At 36.8% G+C, this 24729-nt stretch overlaps 1 protein-coding gene across 7 annotated transcripts in view; it reads left to right on the top strand.

Annotated features, from left to right (window-relative positions):
* The window catches only part of MEF2A (myocyte enhancer factor 2A), a 77759-nt gene that overhangs the window by 40442 nt on the left and 12588 nt on the right, over positions 1-24729 (top strand). Inside the window, exons 4-8 of one of the 7 annotated variants that reach the window (XM_088136420.1) lie at positions 9518-9655; positions 11130-11349; positions 11464-11523; positions 22568-22758; positions 24552-24575. In XM_088136420.1, coding sequence (XP_087992546.1) covers positions 9518-9655; positions 11130-11349; positions 11464-11523; positions 22568-22758; positions 24552-24575 — 633 coding nt within the window. Of the gene's footprint in view, positions 1-9321; positions 9454-9517; positions 9656-11129; positions 11350-11463; positions 11524-22567; positions 22759-24551; positions 24597-24729 lie in introns of all 7 variants that reach the window. The other 6 variants (XM_088136418.1, XM_088136421.1, XM_088136419.1 and 3 more) reach the window with 6 other exon arrangements.

Here is a 24729-nt window from a genome sequence, read left to right as displayed (position 1 = left end):
TGGAATTCTCTGCATAATTCTATTTTCTTTGTGCTTACAGTCAGGCTGCTTAAAGTTGAGCTGTATCATACCCCTTTGAAATGTTTTTGGACTTGATCATAATTAGTTTTCATAGTATAAGATCAGGTTGATTTCAGAACCCATTGTTCTGAAATTGATCATTGTACTTATGTGAAATTAAAGTAGCAGTGTTTGCCAAAAAACCCTTCTGTTTATATTATGGCATGTCAGAACATCTTTGCAAATATACTCCATACAGTAGTGGAATTTTTGATAGCATAACATTTATCAAAATTAATAGTAGCTTTAGCCAGGTAGATGCAGCTTTAGCCAGGTAAATGCAGCTTTAGCCAGGTAAATATCTTAAGTTCATGAATAGTTCATTAAGTACTGTAAGTACAGTACTAGTAATATTTTGACACACTTAAACTCACTTGTTTAAGTGATTTGGGGATATTACTTTAGGATTGCAGTCTTGGAAGTCAGTTTATGCACACATTATAGCAAAAAGAAAAGGCATGATAGTGCATTATGAATATTTGATAAAATATTTTTCAGTACAAAGATACTGTTTTCCTACATTTGCTTATGAAAGTCACTAGTACTTGGAAAACTATAGCATCTTGAATGTATTGAAATAATAAAAAAAGCTACTTCTGAAACTGGTAAATGAAATTGTGGAACTCAACCTTTTATATAATAATTCAGCTAAACTTTAGAGTGTTGTTTCTCAGCTGATAATATGCATAACAGTAGTGGAATATGGACCTAGTCTAGATGGGATGTGAGATAGCAATTTAGTGCAAGTACCTTTCAGTCATCCCAACTCGAGATTGACTTTCAGCTATTCCAGCCTAAATTGGTGGCACTTCCACTCCCCCCTACATGTTTCTTGTTTGAGTGGCTTTAACTACTGCTTTGTAAGTTATTGAAAGAATAAGGAAAGCTTTTCTCTCATTTTTCTTGCTTCCTGATACTTCTTGCAAAGTAGCAAAGAAGGATAAAGGCTGTGGGTGACCCAGGCAAGCAGCAAGTCTCCTTTTCCATTCAGCTTCTGCTTTCTGAATATTCCTGCCCTCAATTCATTTTTTGTGTCAGCAACAACTGGAGCTCCAAATGTGTCTTTTCACTCTTTTACTATGTTGCAAGCAACTGCTAGGAGCAAAGAAAGCTTTTTCCTTTTTGCTTCTTTCATTATTTGCTTTGTTTCTCACCACTGTTTGCAAAGAAGCAACTGTTTGGCACTCAGTTCACTCTTTCATAGCCTCTTCATTTGCCTTTTCTTTCAGTTCTAATGGAATTATTTTATTTGAGTTTTTGCTGTAGCAATAAAATCAAATCCAATATTAGTGCATTTTAAAATGTCCTTAAAAAGTACCATCAATATTATAACAGGATATCTGTAAATCTGTTAATGTTCTTTTAGGAAAAAGTGAGATTTTTTGATAGAGAAATTAGTAGGGAATGAGACAGGAAACATTGGGAACCTCTGTTGCTGGCAGAACATTATTGTATCAGGAAATAGATATTGTGGCCAGATATACAAGTAGTCCTCGACTTACAACCATTCAGACTTGTGGCACTGAAAAAAGTGACTTATGACTGGTCCTCACACTGGACCAGCATCCCAACGACACATGATCAGAATTCGGGTACTTGGCAACAGGCATGTATTTACGATGGTTGCAGCATCCCAGGATCGCACAATTGCCCTTTGTGACCTTCCCAGGGGGCTTCCAACGAGCAAAGTCAGTGGGGGAAGCCAGATTCAGTTAATGACCAACTTTTTGATTTGCTTAATGACCATGGCAAAAAGGCCATAAAATTGGGTGCAACTCACTTAACGACCGCATCACTTAGCGATGGAAGTTCTGGTCCCAATTGTGGTTGTGAGTCGAGGACAACCTATAAATCAATGACGCTCTATCTATTCTTGGGTCTATTTATTTTCTATTTATTACAGTTATTGTATATTGTAATTTTAATTGATTTTAACTGTTTTGTAACCACCCAGAGTCATTTCACCGAGATGGGCTGTGACAAATTTTATAAACAAATAAATAAAATTTAACAACAAACAGTATTTGAAGGTTAATATTCTATTTTTTGTTTTGTTTTAAACACTTAGAAAACTAAGCAGCATGTTTTGGTCAATGAAGGTAGGTTAAATTAAACTGGATTCCAGCTGGGATTCGAGTAGGTTGGTTTGTGAATCAGTCAAATTCTTGCTTGATAATCAGGGATTACAAAATAATACAACACGTTTATTTCTCTTAAAATGTGTTTGTATAGTCATCATGTTGACTTTGGAGTGGTGCTAAGATGGAGAAATCCATTGGAAGAGTGCCAGAACACTTAAGCATACAATAGAATGATTGCTTATTTTTGTTCTTAAATATGACTGGAATGAGTTTTGCCTTTTGTTCTTTATTGTAAATGGTATGATGCAAGCTGGTGTATAATCAGTTTGCCATCTGGTGAGCTTCCTGGCTTAATATGTGTTTTCACCATGCTTCAGATGACTGCATTTAATGTATACTGCTAGGTAATATTGTGAGTCTTTCATAATCTCTGCAAAATAGTGTTAACTGGATCTTTGCATTTGGAGGTCAGATAACAAAAATGTCTTTAGTCTTTGAAGAGTGAAAGGTCTTTCCTCGTCACTTTGCTGTTAGTTTTTGGCATCAAGGTTAAGGTTAATGTCTATGATCACAGTTCCCAAATTCACATGGGTGCTCCTGGGATGTTTTACATTTTTGAGGGAAACATAGCAAAACTCATCTTTTGAGCTAGTTTTCATTTTTGGCCTGGGGACACCTTGAAAAAATTACTGAGATACTAAGGATGCGAACTGAGAATGTGTGGGAGCCTCTGATCTATAAAATTCAATTCCCTTTTGCCTTCTGAACTCTTCCTTTCAGGTTGGAGCAATAGTTAATTTTCTGACTGTATTTTTAAAATCAGATTTAACTTCCCTGGTTAAGGAACATTTCTAAGGGTTTGGGTTCCCATTCTATGACAAGGAAAGATCTTAGTTTAAACCACTATTTTAGTATGCTGGCATTTGTAATACTTATTGTGCAGATTTTATTAGAATAAGGTTTAATTCCAGCATATAATTCTAATAATAGCAGTATAGGGGTATTCATAATTCCAAAAGACACTTGCTATTATCCAGTGGCACTTGCATCAACACTTTCACTGGTAGTTAACTCATAGTTTTTAGAACCAGATATCTAGAGACCCACAGAGGTTCTATGACTATGCAGATGTTTTGAGTATTGGCCTAGATTTAAGCCATGCCAAAGGAAAACTACTTCACTGTCTGCAATGGATACGTGTTCATCTTCTTGCAATGATGCTACAGAGCACTTTTGGTTTGCAGTGTCCAGAGATCAGTAACTCCTTCAGGGTATATATCTCAATCAGTTCATGGTTGAACTGGATGAGATATAAGCACAAAAATACCCATGTAAGAGCAGGAGTGACCCTTTTTCATTTGTTTACAACATTTTAGAATTCAAATTCTCATGCGAACATCAGGCCAAAATGCTGATGTTTCTTCAGATTTGCATATAAAGCTGGATATTTTCAGTCAGAAATACCCTGATTCAGACCACACACCCCCACACACCTCCAAATTGTTTACAATATATAACTGTAATAGTTCTTCACCTCTAAGAGTTTAGCTGCATAGTAATTTCATAGCATAATTAACCACTTTTCGTAGTTATAACTGTACAATAATATTAATGCCATAATTATCTTGTTGCAGAGCCTGAAGTTTTGCATCTGATGGAAAAAACCTAATGATTATTCTGTACCACAGCATAACTTGTATGTGGCATTATTTTGAAGAATATGGATGCTAAGCTTTATCTACTATAGGAATGGCCCAGTCCTATCAAATTTTACTTGTTGAGTGAGTTATGTAATCAAATGTTTAGTTATGGAATCAAGCACTATGTAGAGGCAATGGTAGATTAAAAATGTCCATAATTTTCATTTAGTTGCAGCTGGGTATGGCACAGAGTAATGATCCAGACATCTCAGAGCTTAACTGTTACATACCAGAAGAAATTTGTTGGGGATGGCAAGACATTTCTTCTCACATGGTGGGGACTGTTTGATCCTGGAGATGTAGCAAATGTGCCAGCTTCCTCTGCTAACTCTAACTAAATACTAATACGCTAACATCTCTTTAAGAACGCTGGCTGTGTAGCGAGGAAGAAGCCCATCCCTGTGTATGCAAGCTATGGGTCTAGCCAGTGCCTCAAATGAATGCAGGAAGAAGTTATGATGAAAGTGTTATAGAACAATGCAGTTAAACAAAAGATAACAATGTGCATTACTGATACTGTTGAGCCATGTAGATAAAACCTCCTCCAGGCCCTGTCAATAAACCACCAAGTTTTGTGTCTGAAGAGATAACGAGCATCCAAACAATGGCATATTGGTGGAGAAGTTGCCAGTAACGGGACCAGGATTTTTATTTGTGCACTAAGAGGTTATACAAGGGGAAAGAATCATACTTGAATTGCATTTTATGATTCTCTTCCCACTCCTCAGAAAAAGAGTTATGGCAAGAGTATGGCTAGGTACACCACTGGTAAGGAAGAAAATCCCTTTTCCTTATGTTGAATACCAATAGGAAGATTTGGTAAATAGGGATGACTTTCTCTCATTACCATGTATGGCTCTCACCATACAAAAGTTCCTGGGCCTCATGATTTTCATCATTTGGTATATGTTTCTTTTCACACCTGACAGTTCGTCAGTCCTTGAAGGTAAAGTGTATGAGTCCACATTCTCATTGCTCAAGGCTCTTCTGTTGTGGACAGGCTGTATTAATCTTTGAAAAATCCTCTTTTTCTACCATTATTTTCTTAATTTTCATTAGAGAATTAACTGTACAAAGAAGGACATTTGATTGGACAGTGTTGTACTCAGTGGCAGGTGTGCTCAGTGGAATCCAAGTTAAAACATTCTCTTGAGATGGAGACCAAGAAACCAACTTTTTCTTAAGCAGTCCATTTTTACTTTCATGATTCAGTGTTTAAATAGTCAAAGATGTTGCTAATGAAAAAACATTATTAAGTAATGAATGCGTTTAAAATATTACATATTACAGTATAGTTCTAAAAAAAATCTTCTTAAAATATGAAGGAAGGCTGGAATTTAACACCCAATTCTGGAACATGCACAGACCAATAAAGAGCACAGTATGTTATTACTAACCTGGGATGCTGTGGATATCTAAAGCAGGGTTTCTCAACCTTGGCAACTTTAAGACATGTGGACTTCAACTCCCAGAATTCTTCAGCCAGCATATTCAATTCTGGGAGTTGAAGCCCACATGTCTTTAAGTTGCCAAGGTTGAGAAACCCTGATCTAAAGTATAAAGAGGTGGAAGGGATATTCTCTGCTTAAAAAGCATTAGTTTTTTGTTTTGTTTTTTAATGTATGGGCAGATTTCATTAGTGTGACTACATGAAGAACTATTGAAAGAAAAGGACATTTCATACAAACGTGTTGTATATGCTTCAGTCAAGTTTCAAAACAAAGAGTGTCCTATTACTGACAAATCCTATCTATCATTCTACTCATGAATTTGAAAAGGAGAAACCTCCTTTATTACTGAATGCATGCAATTAAATAAAAATAGGCATCTTAATCTTAATACCGCCAAACAAGTGATGCAAATATTATGACTTACTATAGGTATAAAAGCAAAGCCATAGTAAAAATAAAAATTACTATTTAATTTAAAAAGATTTTTAAGTACCCTTGCATGTTAGGAATCCAGAAAGTACTATGCTAATTACTTTTCAACTAGCTTTTATAATTTAACAGTATGATAGTTTATGGGAAGTGAAGCATTCAGTGACAGTATATGAGTTTGTGAAATGATCATTTGGCATCTGGAATGTTGCTGCTGTTTGCTGTTTCTTGTGACCTGTGATCCTATTAAATGACCCTATTAAATGATAGCATTTCTGTAAGGCATATACTGAGACTGCTTTTATCTTATGGTTTCTAGGAGGCAGTGTCCCCATAGCACTGAAGCAATATATGGTTGAATGGAACCTCATCAAGGTTATGAGCCTACTAAGCTATTAACCAATTCACCTGTCATGTGTTATATTATTTTAAGACCACTTCTGATCTTATACTGGACTTGGAGGCCCTTGGAACTTTACAGGGGTGCGAGGCTAATGGCTAAATGCTCTTCTGTGCATTTGGGCAGTGTGTTGGAAGCAGCATGACCAGGACTAACTTTAATGATGCAACTTCCCAAAGAATTTGCTTCTTGCTTTATGAGCCAAGGAAAAAGTATGGCATAGGCTTTCCCTGGGCAATAAATGCATTCTGATAACAGCAAATCTTGTTACTTGTAAGATGCCCCTGACATAGTATAGCATTTCACACAAGGTCATTTTTCTGTCCTGAATTGAGCAAGCAGTATGGTTGTGATGGCTTGTCTTACTAACCAAGACTGGCAAAAACTGTTGATAACTGAGAGTAACCTATCTACAAACATTCATTTCCCACTAGTTATTACAGTGTTTTGTTTAGGGAAAAAGAAAACTTGAAAAAGAGGACACACACGTCTGTCTGTCTGTCTCCCAAGAAAGGAGACCTTTAGAAAACATGGTCTGGCTTATCTTCAAATTCTGCTGGGTTTTGCTTCAAGATTATAGCATTCTACTTGCTTTTCTTTGACACACAGGAAGTTTTGATGGTATGTTACTTGATAGTGATAAAATTTGATATTTCTATCTGAATTAAACCTCAAGGGGCATTTTCGTGAAAGAGATTACAAGACCAAACTTTTAAATATCACAACATTATCAGAGAAGGAGGACTGTAATTTTAAGAGACCTGAGAACCTTACTTGAACTGAAGTTTTCCAGAATCAGAAGTGGGAGATAGATAAGATCTTTCCTTTCCTTCTGAGGCAAGGCAGGGTTAATTTTGTTCCCAAAATAACTGTTAAAAGAAGGCAAATATCTTTTGTTCAGAAATTAAGCTTCAGCCAATGGAGTGAACTTCACAATGCGTCTAGATTCCAGTGCAATCTTGTATTGCACACAATATGTACAAGATTGGAATGTGTCTTGGGGAATAATAAAGAATATTGCTAAAAACTCTGCCTTATATAAACTTTAAAAAAAAAAACTTCTGTGCAGCTTTTAACATAAATAACTTCCTTTTTTCTCAATATGCAGTTTTAGAGTGTCAGGTCATGTTGGGCAAAATGTATTCATTCCTCTATGAATGCCAGAAGCTTTCTGGGTCTATTTATAGTATTCAATAATTTGTAAAGGTTAAATGTAATCCAGACTGTAGTGTTAGCATTTTCCCTGCTGATATCACAGAGTAAAAGACTGGCAGGCTCCCCTTGTTGAAGGTTTGGGAGGGCTAGCAGCTTTCAGAGTCTTAGACTGCAGGACCATGTATGGTTAGGTCCATATCAGTATCCACCTGATTGGTTAGACAGTAGCGATAAGTGCTGTGACAGGTGTTGGTGAAAGCTACACCTGTTTTCTCAATGTAGGCTGATTTAGTGGGAGTTCTAGGCACTGCATGGGGAGGGGGGAGAGAATATTATGCCAAGTAACCTGAGAAGGAATTATTTCTTAATGGTGCCTTGTGATCTTTACATGAATTTGATTGTGTTATGTGAAATGCTGAGAGCACTTTGATGCTGCTGAGAAAGAAACTAAGCCAGACGTTGCTCAAATGTGCTATAGTTTCTAAACTGTAAAAGTTGTTTTGGAAAACCAAAGCAATTTGGTGTTGTTTTTCTACTTTTCTCGAAAAAGAGCCATGAGCTTAGTGCTACTGAATGTATTTAATTCTTTTTAAAACTATTTTAATAGTTTTAAATTTATTACAATAAAACAAAGATTTTTTTAAAAAATCAACAAGTTATTTATTCACTGCTACATTATTGGTAAGAAATCACAAGCAATAATGAAACGAGAGCTATGAGTTTTGCTGTAAGCTGTAAAAAATGAAAATCTTTCTACTAGCAGTGTTCAGAAAACTTCGACTAAAAGCTCTCTGGGTGTACCTTTTAATATAAAAGATTAAGGTTTTCATTTTAAAGGTGAATAGAATGGACATACTGTGTTCCTTTCAGGATCCTCTTTTACTTGTAATGAATAAGCATATTTGATAATGCATTTTTGGTTTGTAAACTTAAGTTGCCGGAGTCATGGAACAGGACAAAAAAAAATGATCTGAGTTCAGAACATAGTGTCATATCTTTGAGATGTTAAGCTTGTAGCTCTTCTGGCAACAAGGTTTTAACTACTGCTTAGAACAGTAATTTTCAAGCTGAGGACAGTCTTTTCCCAGTGATTGTCTTCTGAGGAACCATCACATTTTGTAGAACATTGTGGAGAATGTGAGATAAAGGACTAACTTTGGTATTGTTAACACAATTTTAATTAAACTGTTATTATAACAGGTTTGAATTGACAATGTAATAGTGATTCTCAGACTTGTAAACTACAGAAGTTTGTGTGGAGAGAGAACATGGAGTTTAAGCTGCTTCATTCTTTCTGTTCAGTGTATTATAGCTCAGAAATCACCCATTTACCTTTTCACCAGCGAGCGAGAAGGATAGCTTGTTCCATTTCTCTAACAGTTCACATAGTAAATGGTGAGGTGAAACAGCAGGTAGGAAGGGGTTAAGACCTCTTTCTCTTGCTGTATTTCCATTCCAATTCTCAAGCTGAATTTGGCATTAAAATAAATAAAAGCAGAGGGGGGAATAACACAGAATGTCTTGTAACAAGCTGTTTGATGCTTGAGGTCTCTTAAAACTAAAATCGTAACACAGTGAACACACTGATCTTTCATGTGCCTACTTGATAGAGGTCAGCCAATCTCCTGCCTACTCTTGTTCTAGTACATAGTTTGAGTTTACACAGGGAACCATTTAAGCCTGGAATGCTCCTAACTCATTGGAGATTTAAATCGTAGATGAATAATAATAATAATAATAATAATAATAATAATAATAATAATAATATAGAAATGTATTATTCCTAATTTCCCATTAAATGATTTAAAACTTTTTTTAAAGTGATGCCAGAGATTTGAAAAATTCTGTGTGGGTTTTCAAGGGAATGGGGAATTATAGTTCTGCTACAAATGTTGACAAGTTGCAGTGTGTTAAGAAACCAATATTTTTGTGGCTTTGGCTGTGAAACAGTCTGTGCCCTCTTAATACAGTTTTGCAATTTAAATGACAACAACATGGCAAGTGTAGTATTTTCTGTGTGTGTGAATTTTCCAATTGTATTTCAGACTTTAAGAAAGAAAGGCCTTAATGGTTGTGAGAGCCCTGATGCTGACGATTACTTTGAGCACAGCCCACTCTCGGAGGACAGATTCAGCAAACTAAGTGAAGATAGTGATTTTATTTTCAAACGAGGCCCTGTAAGTACTTCTCTTAGCTCCTACTTTTTATTTGTTGATTCTTTTTATTAACTTCATTATTTAGGCTCTGAACAAGAAGGAAAACAGAGGGTGCGACAGCCCAGACCCTGACACTTCATATGTGCTCACGCCACATACAGAAGAAAAATATAAAAAAATTAATGAAGAGTTTGATAATATGATGCGGAATCATAAAATCGCAGTGAGTACTGTGGTATGCCTTGTGCTTTTATTACGTGCATGAGAAGATTTTACGATACCACCTTATACGGCTGTTTCTGCTTGTAAAGCAGAAGTACCCATTTGAGGTGTGTATATCTGAGGTAGAAATCTTGAACGGTTGTAAGAATTCTATTATGCAAATTCTGCTGAGTGATGCAGTTTGAGTGGTACATCTTCTTTGGTGTAGAACGCAGGAAGAAAAGCCTGTTGTGTACTAAGAGATCGTGCATTTTGGTAAGAAGCTTCTAGCTCTCATGAGTACATAGAAATACGTACACCTTTACAATATCTCCTGATGTACCTGAAGTCGTAGGGCTATGGATGGATGAGAAATAGTTCTCTTTTATCAAAGAGAATCTCCTTAACAGTTTTTACTTTAAGGAATTGTTTATGTTAAGGAGTGTTGGTTCATAATCACATGAATATGCATATTTAAAAGGATGTGGTGGCATATCTATTCTTAACATGCAAACTGTTAACGAAGGAGGAGGATTTCTAGTGCACTTTGTAAGGCAGAATCCTCATTCATGATGTCATGTACTTATCTAATTACCCAAATTGTAATGAGCTTGCAGTCAATTAAATCATTAGTTACTTGGTTTGGTCGTTATGCATGGTACCATTCAAATGCATGATACTTGACAGATTATAAGAATTGCCGCCTTAAGGGCCTTAAAATACTGAAATCCTATATAGCAGAGGAAGAATGTGGGTAATACGATAGTTTTATGCTTAGATGTACTTAGAGTGGAGTATACCAATTAAGGATTAAAAGCTTCATGTAAAAGATGAGTTTTGAGAAAGAATTTGAAAGCCATAAGGGAGCATTATAAATAGAAAGGCTTATAAAGTTTATCTGTGTGTAGATGACTTTAGTGCAACATTCTTTCAAATACATTCCTTCCACAAACTAATGCGTGCTCTCCCTCACACATGAATACTGTTACAATATCATAACATACACTAACATTTTATTAGCCCCTCGGGAACTTTTAAACTTTTAATGTATGAAATCAAATTTATGTTCAACTGCTAAAAATAAAATAGGTATTAGAGAGTTTTTGTGAGTAGTGTACTTTTATCTGCATGATATTTCTGATGGTAGCAGTACAACTTACAGTTTGTGGATTTTTTTAAAGCAAATATGTTTTTCTTTAAATGTTTGCTTGAATGTAACATGTGAATATCAATTAACATATTTCATTTTCTACTTGCAATGTTGAATAAACCATATCTTAAAGTGATGAATTTGAAGTAATTAAAAGCTCTTCATTTCTTAACTAATTTTGAAACTTTGAGTAGTTGTATGTAACAGATACCAGTACTTTGCATTAAACAATATTTATGATCTATACGTTTTATAAATATCAAAGCTAGTATTCTAACTTGATTACAACTTAAGATTTCAAAAGTTGTACTTTTCTGTCTCACATAATTCCCCCCCCCCTTTCCAGCCTGGGTTGCCTCCGCAGAACTTCTCAATGTCGGTCACTGTTCCTGTATCCAGCCCCAATTCTTTAAGCTATAGTAGCCCTGGGAGTTCTCTTGTATCCCCAGCCTTGGCAGCAAGTTCTACCTTGACAGATCCCACCATGCTAACTCCTCCTCAAGCTTCGTTGCATCGAAATGTATCACCTGGAGGTCCTCAGAGACCACCAAGTACAGGCAGTGCAAGTAAGACTTATTCTGTAAATAAATTCCTACAAACTTCCACATTGTGCTCTCTCCATTGAGTATATTAGATGGAATGTAATATGTATCTTTTTTTTCTCTTTATTGCTTAATTAGGTGGTATGTTGACCACCACAGATCTCTCAGTGCCAAATGGAACTGGTTCCAGTCCAGTGGGTAAGTTTTAAATCTTTGTATCTTCACTATCACAAAAAGTATAATTGGTCACATGATACTTAAGCGCTTTCTAAAGAAAGCAAACCTTAGTGGACAACAAAATTGTTTCTTTTTGAGAAGATGTTTGCTTGTTCTAGTGTTGGCTTGGGCATGCAAGTTTTTGTGTACCTGAATCAAAGTAAGTGTGTTTAGAAAATAGCTACCTTAAATTTTAACCCTTTGATTCTTGTAAGATATTACTATCCCTTTGTTTTTATATTTTGGTGCTTCTTGTGGGCCAGTGGCTTTTTGTTTTTGTCACAGTACAGGATGCATTACTTTGTATATATTAATTAAGGAGAGCAATGATCAGAAAAGGGGAACAGAATCTGTGGGCTTGCATGTGAGCTTGACTTTGAAGGGTGATTATTTTTTCCCTTGGTACTTGTTGACAGTAGGGAGGTGTGCTGTTTGCTTCAGTCAGTGTGGAGGCATCTGTGTTCCAATTCTCAGATTACCGGAAGATGGCATGAACACCTGCTGCCAATATTACTTGCCTACTCCCAGTATCACTTGGTGGTGAAGGATCAGCTAGCCTGGAATGAAGAGCATAGAATCTCTCCTGGGAAGGAGATTGATCCTTCCTGCCATTGATATTCAGAAACAGGTCTTTGAGTATATATGTGTAGGGTTGGAAGTGCTTTGGATATTACATATGTAAAACTGAAGATACGTTTGGCCCATTGAATGTGGGAAACCCAATTCTTTCTGCTTTAAAGTTTGTTCTGGCATTTTGCAAAACTGGTTGATTTTACCAACATTTTAGATCTGAGCCTTGTATATACAGTGGTACCTCTAGTTACGAACGCCCCTCCTTACAAATTTTTCAAGATACGATCAGCTCCGGCCCCAAAAATTTACCTCGACATGTGAACTCCACCTCTACTTACGAACCGGATCTGCGGCCATTTTCCCTGCTGCCACGCGGTCGCGGCTTCCTGTGGGCGAGATCGCAGTAGCAAGGAGACGTTCGGTGAGGCTTGTGGTGTGTTTTGTGGCGCTTGGAAGGTTTTTGAGGTTTAAAAATAAAATGCATATGTTTCAGAACTGTTTAGCCGTATTTACATTGAACCTTATGGGGGAAATTTGCCTCGTGGTGCGACCAAATTCGGAGGGCGGAACGGATTAGCCGTATTTACATTGAACCTTATGGGAAACTTTACCTCGACTTGAGACCAACTCGAGTTGCAACCAGAGTCACGGAACAGATTAAGTTCGTAACTAGAGGTACCACTGTATTTGAAGGTACAGTTCATTAAATTGTTATGCAATATTTGTTAACTCGGGCATCAAAAGCAATCAGGTCTTGAGTGTTTGAATATGTTTTTGGTAATCTTTACAACAACCTTGAATATACAGTAGTATTATTCCCAGATAGGAATTAGGCATGGAGGGGTGATAGTTTACCTTTATGTTGTTTAGTGCTTTTGTATCTAAGGTGAGATTTCAGTCACAGAGTACAGTTTCTGTAGTCTTTTGTAAAAGACAGTGGCTGAATTAATACATTTTGCTAGGTCATAACATGGTTGGTTTGAATTTAGTGTAGCATGTTGCATGAATCCAGCCATGATTGTTTGCTCTACACCCTGGTTTACAATTGACATAAATGATGATTTGCAACCAAGGTTGGTTTATTCAACAAACTCTGAAAATCTTGGCTTAGTATAACAAACCAGGCAACATGATCCAGGTTGCCAAGAAACAAATCAGGAACAAGTATCAGGCCCATATGCTCATATTTCCTTTTGGTATACTGATCTGTATTATATAAACTATCATTTCCTGTTGGGTTCAAACTGTAGCTTAACATTTAAATAACATTTCAAAAACTGTAGAGCTAAACTTTAAGCTACTCAGAAACATCACACTGCCCAAGGAAAGAGATGAAGAGAATGTGCTTGTGGGCATCTAGTATTTGTTCCTAGTTGCATTATTGATTAGCAAGCCAAACTTCTACTTCTGAATCTGACTGGTAATACTAGTAGCTTTTTAGTTCACCAAAATGTAATTCTGCCCCTTTTAAACACTTTAAATTGGACCTAAGACCAAACTGGCAGCCAGTGAGAGCTTATCACCAGCAACTGTTTGTTGAGGATGGGTTGAATAGGAAAGGAGCGAGACTGACAGCTGCCACGTTTGAAAGGCAAATAAGTTCTGATTTGATAGGGAACTAACTCAACATTTCATATGGTTGCTATGTAAAATAACAATAATATAAAAGGAATCAAACTGTATACTCAGGTACCCATTTTCTAGAATTATCTGCTCATCCATTCCATTTAAATATTGATCCTATCTGAATATTACACTGATAATAAATAATGCTTAAAATCCACTTCATTGTATAAAATGCTTTTTTTATTTTATTTATAAGGACCCCTATAGCAGGAGTAGGGACCATGTACCCTCCAGATATTGCCAATTTACGACTTCCATCATCTCTCATCATTAACCTTGCTGCCTGGAAGGTTATAGGTTCCCCATTCCTTGTTCATTTGGATGAAGGTTACTTTAAATATATTTTAAACAAGTACTCAGAACCTGATAGCTTGCCAGCCATCTTAGTCCCCAGAACAATAAGCATAAACATTTATATCAGCCTTGTAAATGAAGTTAAGGAGTTAATTGTGTAGGGTCTGAGGAAGAAAAATAGTTTTAAAATCATGTGAGATGTAATACTTACTTGAATATAAACTTGCAAACTCTGTATAATGAAGCTTTGTACTGTTACATTTTACTTGGTTGGATCAGTGTCTTAGCCTGGAATACAAAGCAGCATGAACAGATTTCATCAATTTCATGTGAAAAAGACTAGATAGAAAGACAGTCAGTCAGTCAAGGTCAGTCTGGCTCATACATAACCCCCTAGTCTTTCCTCCCCAGGCAGTTGTGCCACTGGAAGTTGGTGATAGATGTAGAAGTATGTTGGTACAATGGGGGAGGGAGTAGTTAAACCAAAACAAGCCTCTAGTAGGCTTAAGAAATCTGCTAGACTTAATACATCTATTTTACATTAACAGAAAATACCCCCATTCTCCATAAACAAAAAGACAACCCAATCATTTCCTGTAATTTCATTACCATGCACTTTGCAGCCTTTGGAAAGAAAGAAAAAGTTCAAAAGTTGCAAATATTTGCCTTCCCTTTTTAGTAAATCAGACTTAGTAATAGCTGCTCATGCCTTCGGACATCAAGGCTAACTAGAAAAGCTCTCTTTTCAAGACTTTTCTTGACTCTTGTTCTTTAGCTTGAATTGGCAGAAGCAGCAAAGCTTCTGTGTTTGTAGAAGAATATATCTACACCACCCCCAAGGAACAATCCATCATGATTAATATCAACTACAGAGTGGGAAAGCATGCCATATGCTATCTCTAAACAACAAAGCTTAAGAAACAGCTATTTCATTTGGAGCTTCACAGCATGAAAAATCTTTTCCCAACAAATGGATAAAACTGGACAGCTTTTGAAGTAGCTCCAATTTTACCTGGCTTTTGATTGCTAGTGGTAAGCTATTCAGGCAAAAGTGTTTGTGTGAAGCAGATATTTTGTTCTGGTCTTTAGCACAAGCTGCGTAAGGAGCCTAATTTTTAACCAGAGAAGCAATTAATAGTACTTATCATTTAATTATCAGTCTTAACAGTGGATATATTTGTAAGCTTTAAAAGTCTTTCTTTTCTATAATTTTATATTGCATAGGTTATAATACATGTACCTTCACTTTTTTTCTTTGTCAAATTTTAATTCATTTTCAGAGGAACACTGAAAGATGAAGACCTCTCCAATCAGGTGTCTTGTAACATAATGATGTATTGCAATTTTATTGTGAATTACTGGGCTGGGATATAGCATTTTATGTTACTTTAATAATAGATTATTAAGGAATAAAGGCCATATTAAAAAGCTTGAAGATAACAAATACTCGAAGTTCTTACTATTTTTAGTTTTGGCTTTAAATTATCTTGCAGGCCAACACGTTTTTCTGGGATAAACTAATAACTGGCAGCAATAAATGCTATTTGTTTAACCTGGTGGACAAGTTTGTTTTAAAACAAGTACATTTGTAGAAATGCCATGCAATCCAGTAGAACTATTTTTAATATGAAAGTACTTTTGTTAAAAGCACCTTTTGGGGAATGATTAAACTTGTCTCTGCATTTTCTGAATGCTTGTCCAGATGTACATAGTTTGTGTTCTTCTCATTCTCCCTTTTTTGCACTTGTATCTTAAAGGTGCAGATTACTGGCTTTGCTTGTGCACAAGAGAGAGCTGGCATGGAAAGGGTTGCCTGAACTTCTTTTGACGAAGCTCTCTGACAATTACATCATCTTACAGTCATTATCTGCTGCTGGCCTCTAACCTTATGCAGAAAAATTCCATGCTTTAGTCTTCCAATTTGACTTATAATTTGATATTCTTGTTTCAACATCATGTACATCTGCTAAAGCATCTTGTCAGTTAATGAAGGACAGAGACTTTTCTGTCTAAGTAGATTCTTGTGTTGTAAGGAAGTTGTTGCAACTTGAGCAAACAGTTGCAAAGTCTGCGTATGAGAGACAGAGAATCCCTGCAACACTTAGAGTGTAGAGGATAAACTGTATTCTGAGTCCTTGCTATGCTGATGCCTTATCTAGAAAATGGCTCTGCTTTCTGGCAGGGTGTCAGATAAATCTGCCTGCGTGAGTAAAGCTCTGCACAGAATATTCAGTTGAGAAAGGTCTTATGTGTTACAGTGCCATTAAAGGGTATAAAATGTTCTCTTCAAGACTGACGGTCCCTTGTAAGAAGGGCTTCAGGAAATGATTGTATTGGGTGTGGAAGCAAAAGCAGAACAGCTTTAACTCATGAGTTGCCTGCATACTTGAAAAGAGTAAGAAGGGTAGTGTTAAAAAAAAGGAGAAAAAAGATTAGCTCTGGGCACCGATGTAATTTTTGTGATAAACCAAACTGCTGAATCAATATTCATGAGCACACTTGCTTTGAAGAAATCCCTGTTGCAATTAATGGGGGATTACTTCAGGTATCTTTGCGTAGAGCTTGGTCTTTCAGACTCTGTTCTGAAAAACTTCTGAATAATATACAAGTTCCAAGCAGTTGTTTACAGTGGATGTATCCATTGCTGCCAAATTCTGTTTCTAATGTACTCCACTGAAGAAATAGACTCTGATGTTACCAGAAACCTGTAATGGACAATTAACCTCACTGGTAGATTCATGAGTGAGTGCAGGGTATAATCTTAGTGATCTGGAGTGCTGCATTGAATTAGCCTTGTTTTAAGCAGGTTGGCTGACAGAAGTAAGCATGTGAAATACAGTATTTTGCCTTTTAAACTGAAAGGCAGGCTTTCCTAAATAGATGTTGCAAGCTTCTAGTATGGTATTACTGTACATTCTTGCAAGCCTTTCCATTCTGTGTATGGTACTTTGCTTCCCAAATAATTCAGATTGTGAGAGGATGTTTGAATGTGTCTATCCCTTTTGGGGATTTCCACTGTTAAGAGAACAATTGAAGCACATGCATAGTGCTCAGTACTGTGATGCGCACATGTCTTTATTTTCTCCCCCTTCTAATTGTCAACTATTATGGCAACTAGAGGTCCATCGGTTTCTCTGGAGAAGTCCCCTTGGTGCCTGCCAGGCTCCCTGCCCTTCCTCGCTCATTATACCGGGTGTGTATGTATCAATTTCATACCAACTGGGAAGCTGGCATGGTACAAAGCAAAGTGTCAGCCTTTGACATCTTCTTTATTTCCCCTAGGTCTCAAACAGGTTTTATAAGCTTTCTTAAGAAACAGAAATGATGGATGGCTACCGCCTGGGGCTTGCTTTCAAACCTGCCCTGGAAAAAAAGGATAAACTGAGATAATAGGGAGAGTTCAGGGTGTGTGGCTAGAGTGAATAGCCAGTAGCATCCTGATAATTAGTGTTTTGCAGTTGATTGTGGCCTGTAGGCGGCCATTTTGTGAATGGACTAGGCTCCCCAACAGCCCTTGTATAAGCACACCCATCACATTTCTTCAAAATCCAGAATTTGAAATACAGGCATACTACAAATTTCAAGAGGGCTTATGTTCACCTCCATTTCATGGAAAGTGGCCATAGATTAGTAGGTGGTACCATGTGTTCTGTTTACAGAAGCTCCTAAGTTAAAGCCTAAAGGAAGTAGACACTGATAGACTGATTGAGATAGTCGTCTATCTCGTCCTTGTGAAAGGCAGCAACACCCCTGAAAGGTGCTATGATGAGATGGTTTGACGTAAAGAAATACTCGTAATCTGCACAGTTAGATGCAATAGCTCAATCTACGTAGGAATTTTCTTTTGTAAGTTGTCTTCATCAACTAATTTTATAATAAACAGAGAGCACAGATGGGGTTAGATGCTTAGCATCAATTTCTTAAAAATCAGTTGCATGTGTTATGTAAACACTGCCTATCAGTTGATTGTGTGTGCCAACCAGCCTTCTATGACTCTTCATTTTTGTCCCAGGTCCAACCATCTCTGTGTCTGTGTGTGAGTGTTTGTGTTTGTGTGGACAGAAACAAATGTTTGACCAGATTCCCATCTTTTTAGACTAGTTAAAATTACTGTGTGTTCTTCCACATGCAAGATTATTTACAGTTTGTACAATACAGTTGCTAAGCTACAGCCATAGTACAGTTGTTCAGACATTTAAAATTGTGGTTCTGAGGGACATTTGTACCTTGCTTTTAGAAAGATGAAATGGTAGCCTTATGGTTAAGATATTCATATGTACAATATTGAAAACAGGATTCATAATAACTATTGCATAAAGCTAAACAATATAAAAGATTTGTACATTATCTAGGTGAAAGAAACACAAGATATGAAAGGAATTACAAAAGGGACTGGCTAGAGTGAATGATCCAGCAACATATAAGCATTTACACAACTAAATTTGTGTTGCTTCATTTTGCTTATTTTTGTTAATTTCCACTATCCCTTGCAGAATTTGAGATGTATTGTTTTAAGTTCCTTAAAATTCATGCCAAGATAGAAAAGTGCAGATGTTACAGAGAAACCTGAAAGAAAAGGAAGACTTGGGCTAATGAGTTGGGTTTACATTGTAACAACAGCTTTGTTGGAAAAAATAGGTTTGCATCCCTCTAAATGCAGCTACAAAAAAACTTGAACTTTGTGCTTCTATTTTGAATTAACCACAGCTACTTGTAGTATAAATGTGTAGACAAATTGTAGTTAACTATGGTTTGCTCAAACTAGCTTCATAGGCTGGATTCATCATAACATTATGAGACCAAGGTTCAACATCTTTGGGCTCATGTTCTGTCTCCTTTCTACTGTCGGGCCCTATTGGCCACTGCTTAGTATTACCTTTGAATCCTAAAATGAAGTTAATCTTAACTGTGATTTGTTAAAACCATTCAGATTCATGTGATATTACACATCACACTAAACCTGTTGAACAAGCTATAGCTGTCTGGTTCAGACATAATGCTGAGTCATGTACCATGCTTTTCACAGAGGCCACATTCTCATATATCACTAAGCAAAATAAGCCATGTTAGAGCATTTTGTGTGTGTCGTCGTGTTCAGACATGGCCCAGCTGTGGTTAGATATAATGATGATATAGGACAATCTTCCCCAACCGTGGTTGCCAAGCTTATTGGAGCCAAACATTTGTGAAATGATTTTAATCTGTAATTTTGGTATAGCTTCACTTTAGACAAGACCAAAAAAAAAAAAAATTACAAAAAGTTATACAGGATGATAGGAAAAAAACATTCGGTATACTTAACATAGCAATGTGTGAATCCTACCTACTTATGTGTCCAAATAAAATAAAGATAGCTTTTTATACAGAGTGGTATGCAAATAAAAGTAATGGATGTTCTGGGGCTATTTTTTATTTATAGGTGCATATGCAATCCGATATGGGCAACTGTTCTGTGGTTTTCAAACTGTTTTCCAGGATTAGGGCTACATTAAGAAACATGTAGGCCCTAGGCACATTTATATTCGTAGGCCCTTGTTCAGCATTAATCCAAATACTTCGGGTTATAAAAGTATTCCTGGACCTATATTTTTTAATAAGTCACAGGGATTTTTCATTTATCCAAGAGCACAAAGTAATATTTGCAGTTCAAGCATACAGTATATGAGGAATAAAATAATAATATCTTAAGTGTGTTTAATTTTAGGATGAAAATATTTTTGTACGTTCAGTTGTTTATTGAGTTAAAACATTTTCATCGACCTCGAAAGTTTCCTAGACACTAACTGTACCTATTGTGTTCAGTTGTTAATACAGGTATGTCCCGAGTGCTTTGGTAATTTTATTAGGTAATCCTTATTATTAGGCAAGCAACCTTTTCTGAAAGGCAGCTTAGTTTTCATATTTGGTCTTCCCCATAACTAAGTGTATTCCAGATCTTCAGTTCTTTTGCCCAGTGTAGATCTTGGAATATGCTTAAGAATTGAAAATTCAAATGTTCTTTAATAGACATGGATGTAGACAGTGTTCGCTAAGAACACAAAGCTTTGGAAGTGTTGAATCTCCCTCATTTAAATATGTAATTGATCTGTAAATTCTTTACTAATTTACTTAAGAACATGGAGTACACAGTAAGTTTCTGATTTTTGCACACCTCCGTATTTAATATGAACTCTATGTTATAAAATGGGACAAATGGAATACTTTGATCTGGTTTCTAGTTGTTAACAGAAAATTCCATGCATAGTTCTAGTTGTGGTAAGAAAACTGCCAAATTGAACTTTTGAGTAAATTTTTAAAAATGGCGTATTATAATAAATGTGGGAGCTGAATGGAGTAGTTTTAGTGCATGTTAGGGAAGTTATATTAACAAACCAAGAATTATGATCAACCAACTCTGATTCCAGGCTGTTTAGCAGCTGACTCATTTTGTGTCTTCAGTTAGCAACAGTTAGTACTTTTTGGTCCCTAATCAGTCATAATCTTCAAGGCATGTTTTGGGGCTTCTCCCTTTGAGTTTATCCAAAAAATCAAACCAGACTAAACAACAATAGCACCATTGTTCTTACAAGCCTATTAATACCTTCAGCAATTGAATAAATGCTGATTAGGAGTGGGAAAAAAAGCATGGCAGGAGTTACATTATTTTCCTGAGCAGGAAATGTGGTATCTTCAGAGAACAGTTAGAGAACAAAGTTTGTGATTTGTGGCCACTGTACTTACTCAACAATTATCACTGTATTTATTTTATTTTATTTTATTTTATTTTTATTTTATTTTATCATATTTATATAGTCCCCCATCTCACAAAACAGTAGCTCTGGGTGGTGTACAACACTCAATTTAAAAGAAAACTATTGGTTTTCTTTTAAATGACGGTTCTACATATAAAACAGTCATTATTAAAACTATAAAAACTATAAAAAAAACCACACGGAACAAGAGAGGATGGTGTTAACCACAGTAAGGAAGCCATCGCAAAATCTCCCTGGTCCCTGGAACCCCCAGGCCTGATCACATAGCCAGGTCTTGAGGGACTTGCGGAATGGAGCTAACCTCACTTCCAGGGGGAAAAGATTCCACAAGGTGGGCACCATGGCAGAGAATGACCACCTCCTGGGACCCGTCAAATGTAATTCCATGACAGACAGGACCCACAGCATATCTTCTCTGCCAGACCCGATGGGACGGGTAGATGTAATCAAGGAGAGGCAGTCCTTCAAATAATCCGGCCCCATGCCATGAAGGACTTTGAAGATCAAAACCAACACCTTGAATTAGACCCAGAAGCAAACTGGTAACCAATGCAGCTCATGGAGCAGAGGTGTAATGTGTACCCTTCTAGGGGCACACATAACTGCCCATGCCACTGCATTTTGTACCAGCTGAAGCTTTTGGATGCTCTTCAAGGGTAGCCCTAACCTGGGATGTCTGCTGATGCCATGCCTGAAACCCAATTGAGCACAACTCCGAAAGGGCAGCCCCCGCTTCTGGATCCAGCCAGGTCTCAGTGATAGATGCTAGGTTGACCCTCTCATCAAGGATTAAATCACTGATGAGGGAGGCCTTATTACAGGCTGACTGGCATTAAGAGGCAGCACCTGTATATTGTGCTGCTGAATGTAAATAGCACAGGGGTAGCCAAGCATATTTTCCATGCCTACCAGTGTGCTTCTATATATTTTCCATTCTGTTTATCTGTCCCCCTGTCCCATTCGACTTTTTAAAATTTCTTTTATTAGAGGTGATTTTCAGAAAGCTGGCAAACTGCAAAGTGAAGCCCCGAGCCATGCACATTGTATTTATTGACAGCAATCCCTTTGGGCTCCATAGAAGTCTAATGGATTGGTTGAAAGTATCTTGTGGACTACTTTTTCAGAGATAATATAAGCCAAGATCTACCTGATATTCCTACCACCAGCAGGAATATTGGCCTGTAGTTGTATGAGGGTATGAAAGACCATTTGTTAGGTAAGGCTCATAAAGAATCTTTAAATACTGTGTTAAAAAAGCAGACATTAGGACATCTTTCTCACCATTCCATCTCTTTCAACTCATGTATCTTTCCCTGAAGCATGGTTCTCCTTACTTATAATTTTTGGCACTTGTTTCTCCTATGTAGTATTGTTCATCAGACTTCGGTACCCCTGTGAGTTGCAGATTCTCTTGGAAGTTTTCAAGGGCATGCAGTTGTGGGTTCTAGGCTGTTCGAACCTGTCATTGTTGGACATGAGGTGAATGTTCAGAACATAACAATCATGTCTTGAAACTGAATTTAGAGAACAAGAAAGAAACTTTATTTCAGCCATTGATCAATAAAAATAATTTAGAGAACAATGAAGTTGTCTTGTAGGTAGGTGTTTCTGTACCTTTCTTGATTTTTTGTGAGGCAGTTTCCAAAGATCTCTAAGGTTCTATCTTCGTGAGCTCTCCTAAAAGTAATAATTACAAGAATCAAATGTTCATATATTGATTGATAAAAATATCAATATTTTTCTGTCAATCCTCTTCCCTTTTTCTTTATCTCCTACCTTAGGAAATGGTTTTGTGAATTCACGAGCATCACCAGGCCTGCTTAGCAGCACCAGTGGTGGGAATGGTTTAAGCAAAGTGATGCCTACAAAATCTCCCCCTCCTCCTGGTGGGGGCAATCTTGGAATGAACAGTCGCAAACCAGATCTCCGGGTTGTCATTCCTCCGTCTAGCAAAGGCATGATGCCTCCATTGGTAAGGTTTTCCTTCTGACTATTTGTGCATGTACTGTATTCTTAGAGGGGTTTAAAAGTGCACTTGCTGACTCTGTGGGCAAAAACATTGTCTCAAATACTGTTTTGGTCCTGTACTTGAGGGTACCTTCACATGCTAAGAATTAAGAAGCAGCACTTCTTTGCAGGGGGAAATGACCCACAATAGTGCAGAAGTCTTTTTAGTCTAGACTTCTGCAACCTATTACCTTACCATAATGCTTGAGAATTCTGAGAATCCACCTGGAAGATTCTATATGGGGAAGGTGCTCTAGGTACTAAACTTCGGTATGGCTTAGTAGCAGTTGCTCTGAAATCTATCATATTTTTGTATTATTCATGCCATTCTTTATGTATACGACCTCATGAGTTGACCTTGATAAGTATCATATTTCAAGAATATTTCAGGATCTATTTTTCAGAATCCCACCATTCTGAGGAATGGTGTGTGCTTTATTTTGTTTGTGTGAATGCTGCTAATTGCTCATTTTCTTGGCTGTTCATTTGACTTTAATTCAAAAGGGGACTTGAAGTGATAACTTCAAAGGCAGAGTCAATGCCCTACTCAATCTTCCTTAATTTTCTATCCAGTGAAACATAGTATGAATAAAAAAACATGCACTAACATTTCTTAACACAACTCTCTAAGTTATTCCCATTAGAATACCTTTTCTCTTTGTTTGTATTAAATGATTTGCTTATCCACTTGATGTTAATTTTAGATACATAAAATTACAAAGAACATGAAAATCCCTGCCAGTACAGATCAGAGTTATCTGTAGTCCTGCATTTTGTTTCACACCACAGTCGACTAACTGCTTCTCAGAAGCTCACAATCAGGGCATTATGAAAACAAGGGCCCTCCCCTATTTCCCATCTCCAGTTCCCAGCACCTAATCTTGAAGAATGTTGCTGTCAGTTAGATATAACCACCATGTATTTGTTTAATTCTTAAAATTCTAACGGATAAGCCGGTGGTCATCTCCTCTTGTGGGAAGAAGTATGGCACAATATATTCTAATATAGAGCAGTGTTATATATACATTCAAGTTTATAGCTACTTGGGGCTATTTGCAGGTATATACTGAGAAAAGCTGATTGCTTTTATCAATGTAAATGCAGTACTTTGTGTATATAATGTTTCCAGTCATAGGAAAAAGTGAAGAATTATGCAAGGCATTGGAATCTTGGCATAGCATCTGAGCTAAAACCAAGTATTGACTCATAACTTTAGGCTTTACTTTCTCAAGGGGTAGACAGATGACAGGGGGGTTGAAGCTTAACTTTTGACCTTGAGCCATCTGGTCTGTGAAGGGTACCATTTGTCAGCTCTGCAATTTCCACTTACTTTTCTTATTCCCACAAACTAGGCTCTAAACTTTCAGGTTGTTCCTATTTGTCCCCATTTAATTAGAGTTTGAACTTAGTTGATCCACTAAATTTTTAGCACTGAATGCAATCTGGGATTGCCAGCTGCCAAATTGGCTTAACTGGAGTAACATTAATTATGCTAAACATAATAAATTAGTGTTCTCTGTCAGAATAGTACAACAGCATTAGTTTGCTCGCATAGGATCTAGACCAGTTGTAAGTAGAATCTTTGCCAAACTGGCTGATTTAGGTTTCTTGAATTATGCTGTTACATGTGATACTCTATGTAAATTCAAAATACTAGTGAGACTAAATATAGCTAGCTTTTCAAGCCCCAACATGACTCTTCTATTCTGGAATACAATTCTTAGTAATTTTATTATTCCTCTTATTTGCTGAGAACAGTCGGAGGAGGATGAATTGGAGTTGGTGAGTCTGGGTTCTTACTTGGTATGAAACATCAAAATCCGAAGAGCTTTCATGTGAACTATGTATGTAACTATACCAATGTTCCCTTTGTTGAAGAGAAAAAACAAATAAGAGAAATCAATACACGTTAAACAAGAAGCTTTTTTTTTTTTCC

Source organism: Python bivittatus, unplaced genomic scaffold (genome assembly GCF_059951505.1).
Source record: "Python bivittatus isolate LINGU-HERP-01145 unplaced genomic scaffold, Pbiv_v1 ctg000140_np1212, whole genome shotgun sequence".
In the NCBI taxonomy this organism is placed as follows: domain Eukaryota; kingdom Metazoa; phylum Chordata; class Lepidosauria; order Squamata; family Pythonidae; genus Python; species Python bivittatus.
The sequence above is the reverse complement of the archived record's forward strand: the minus strand, read 5'-3'. Positions and strand labels throughout refer to the sequence as shown.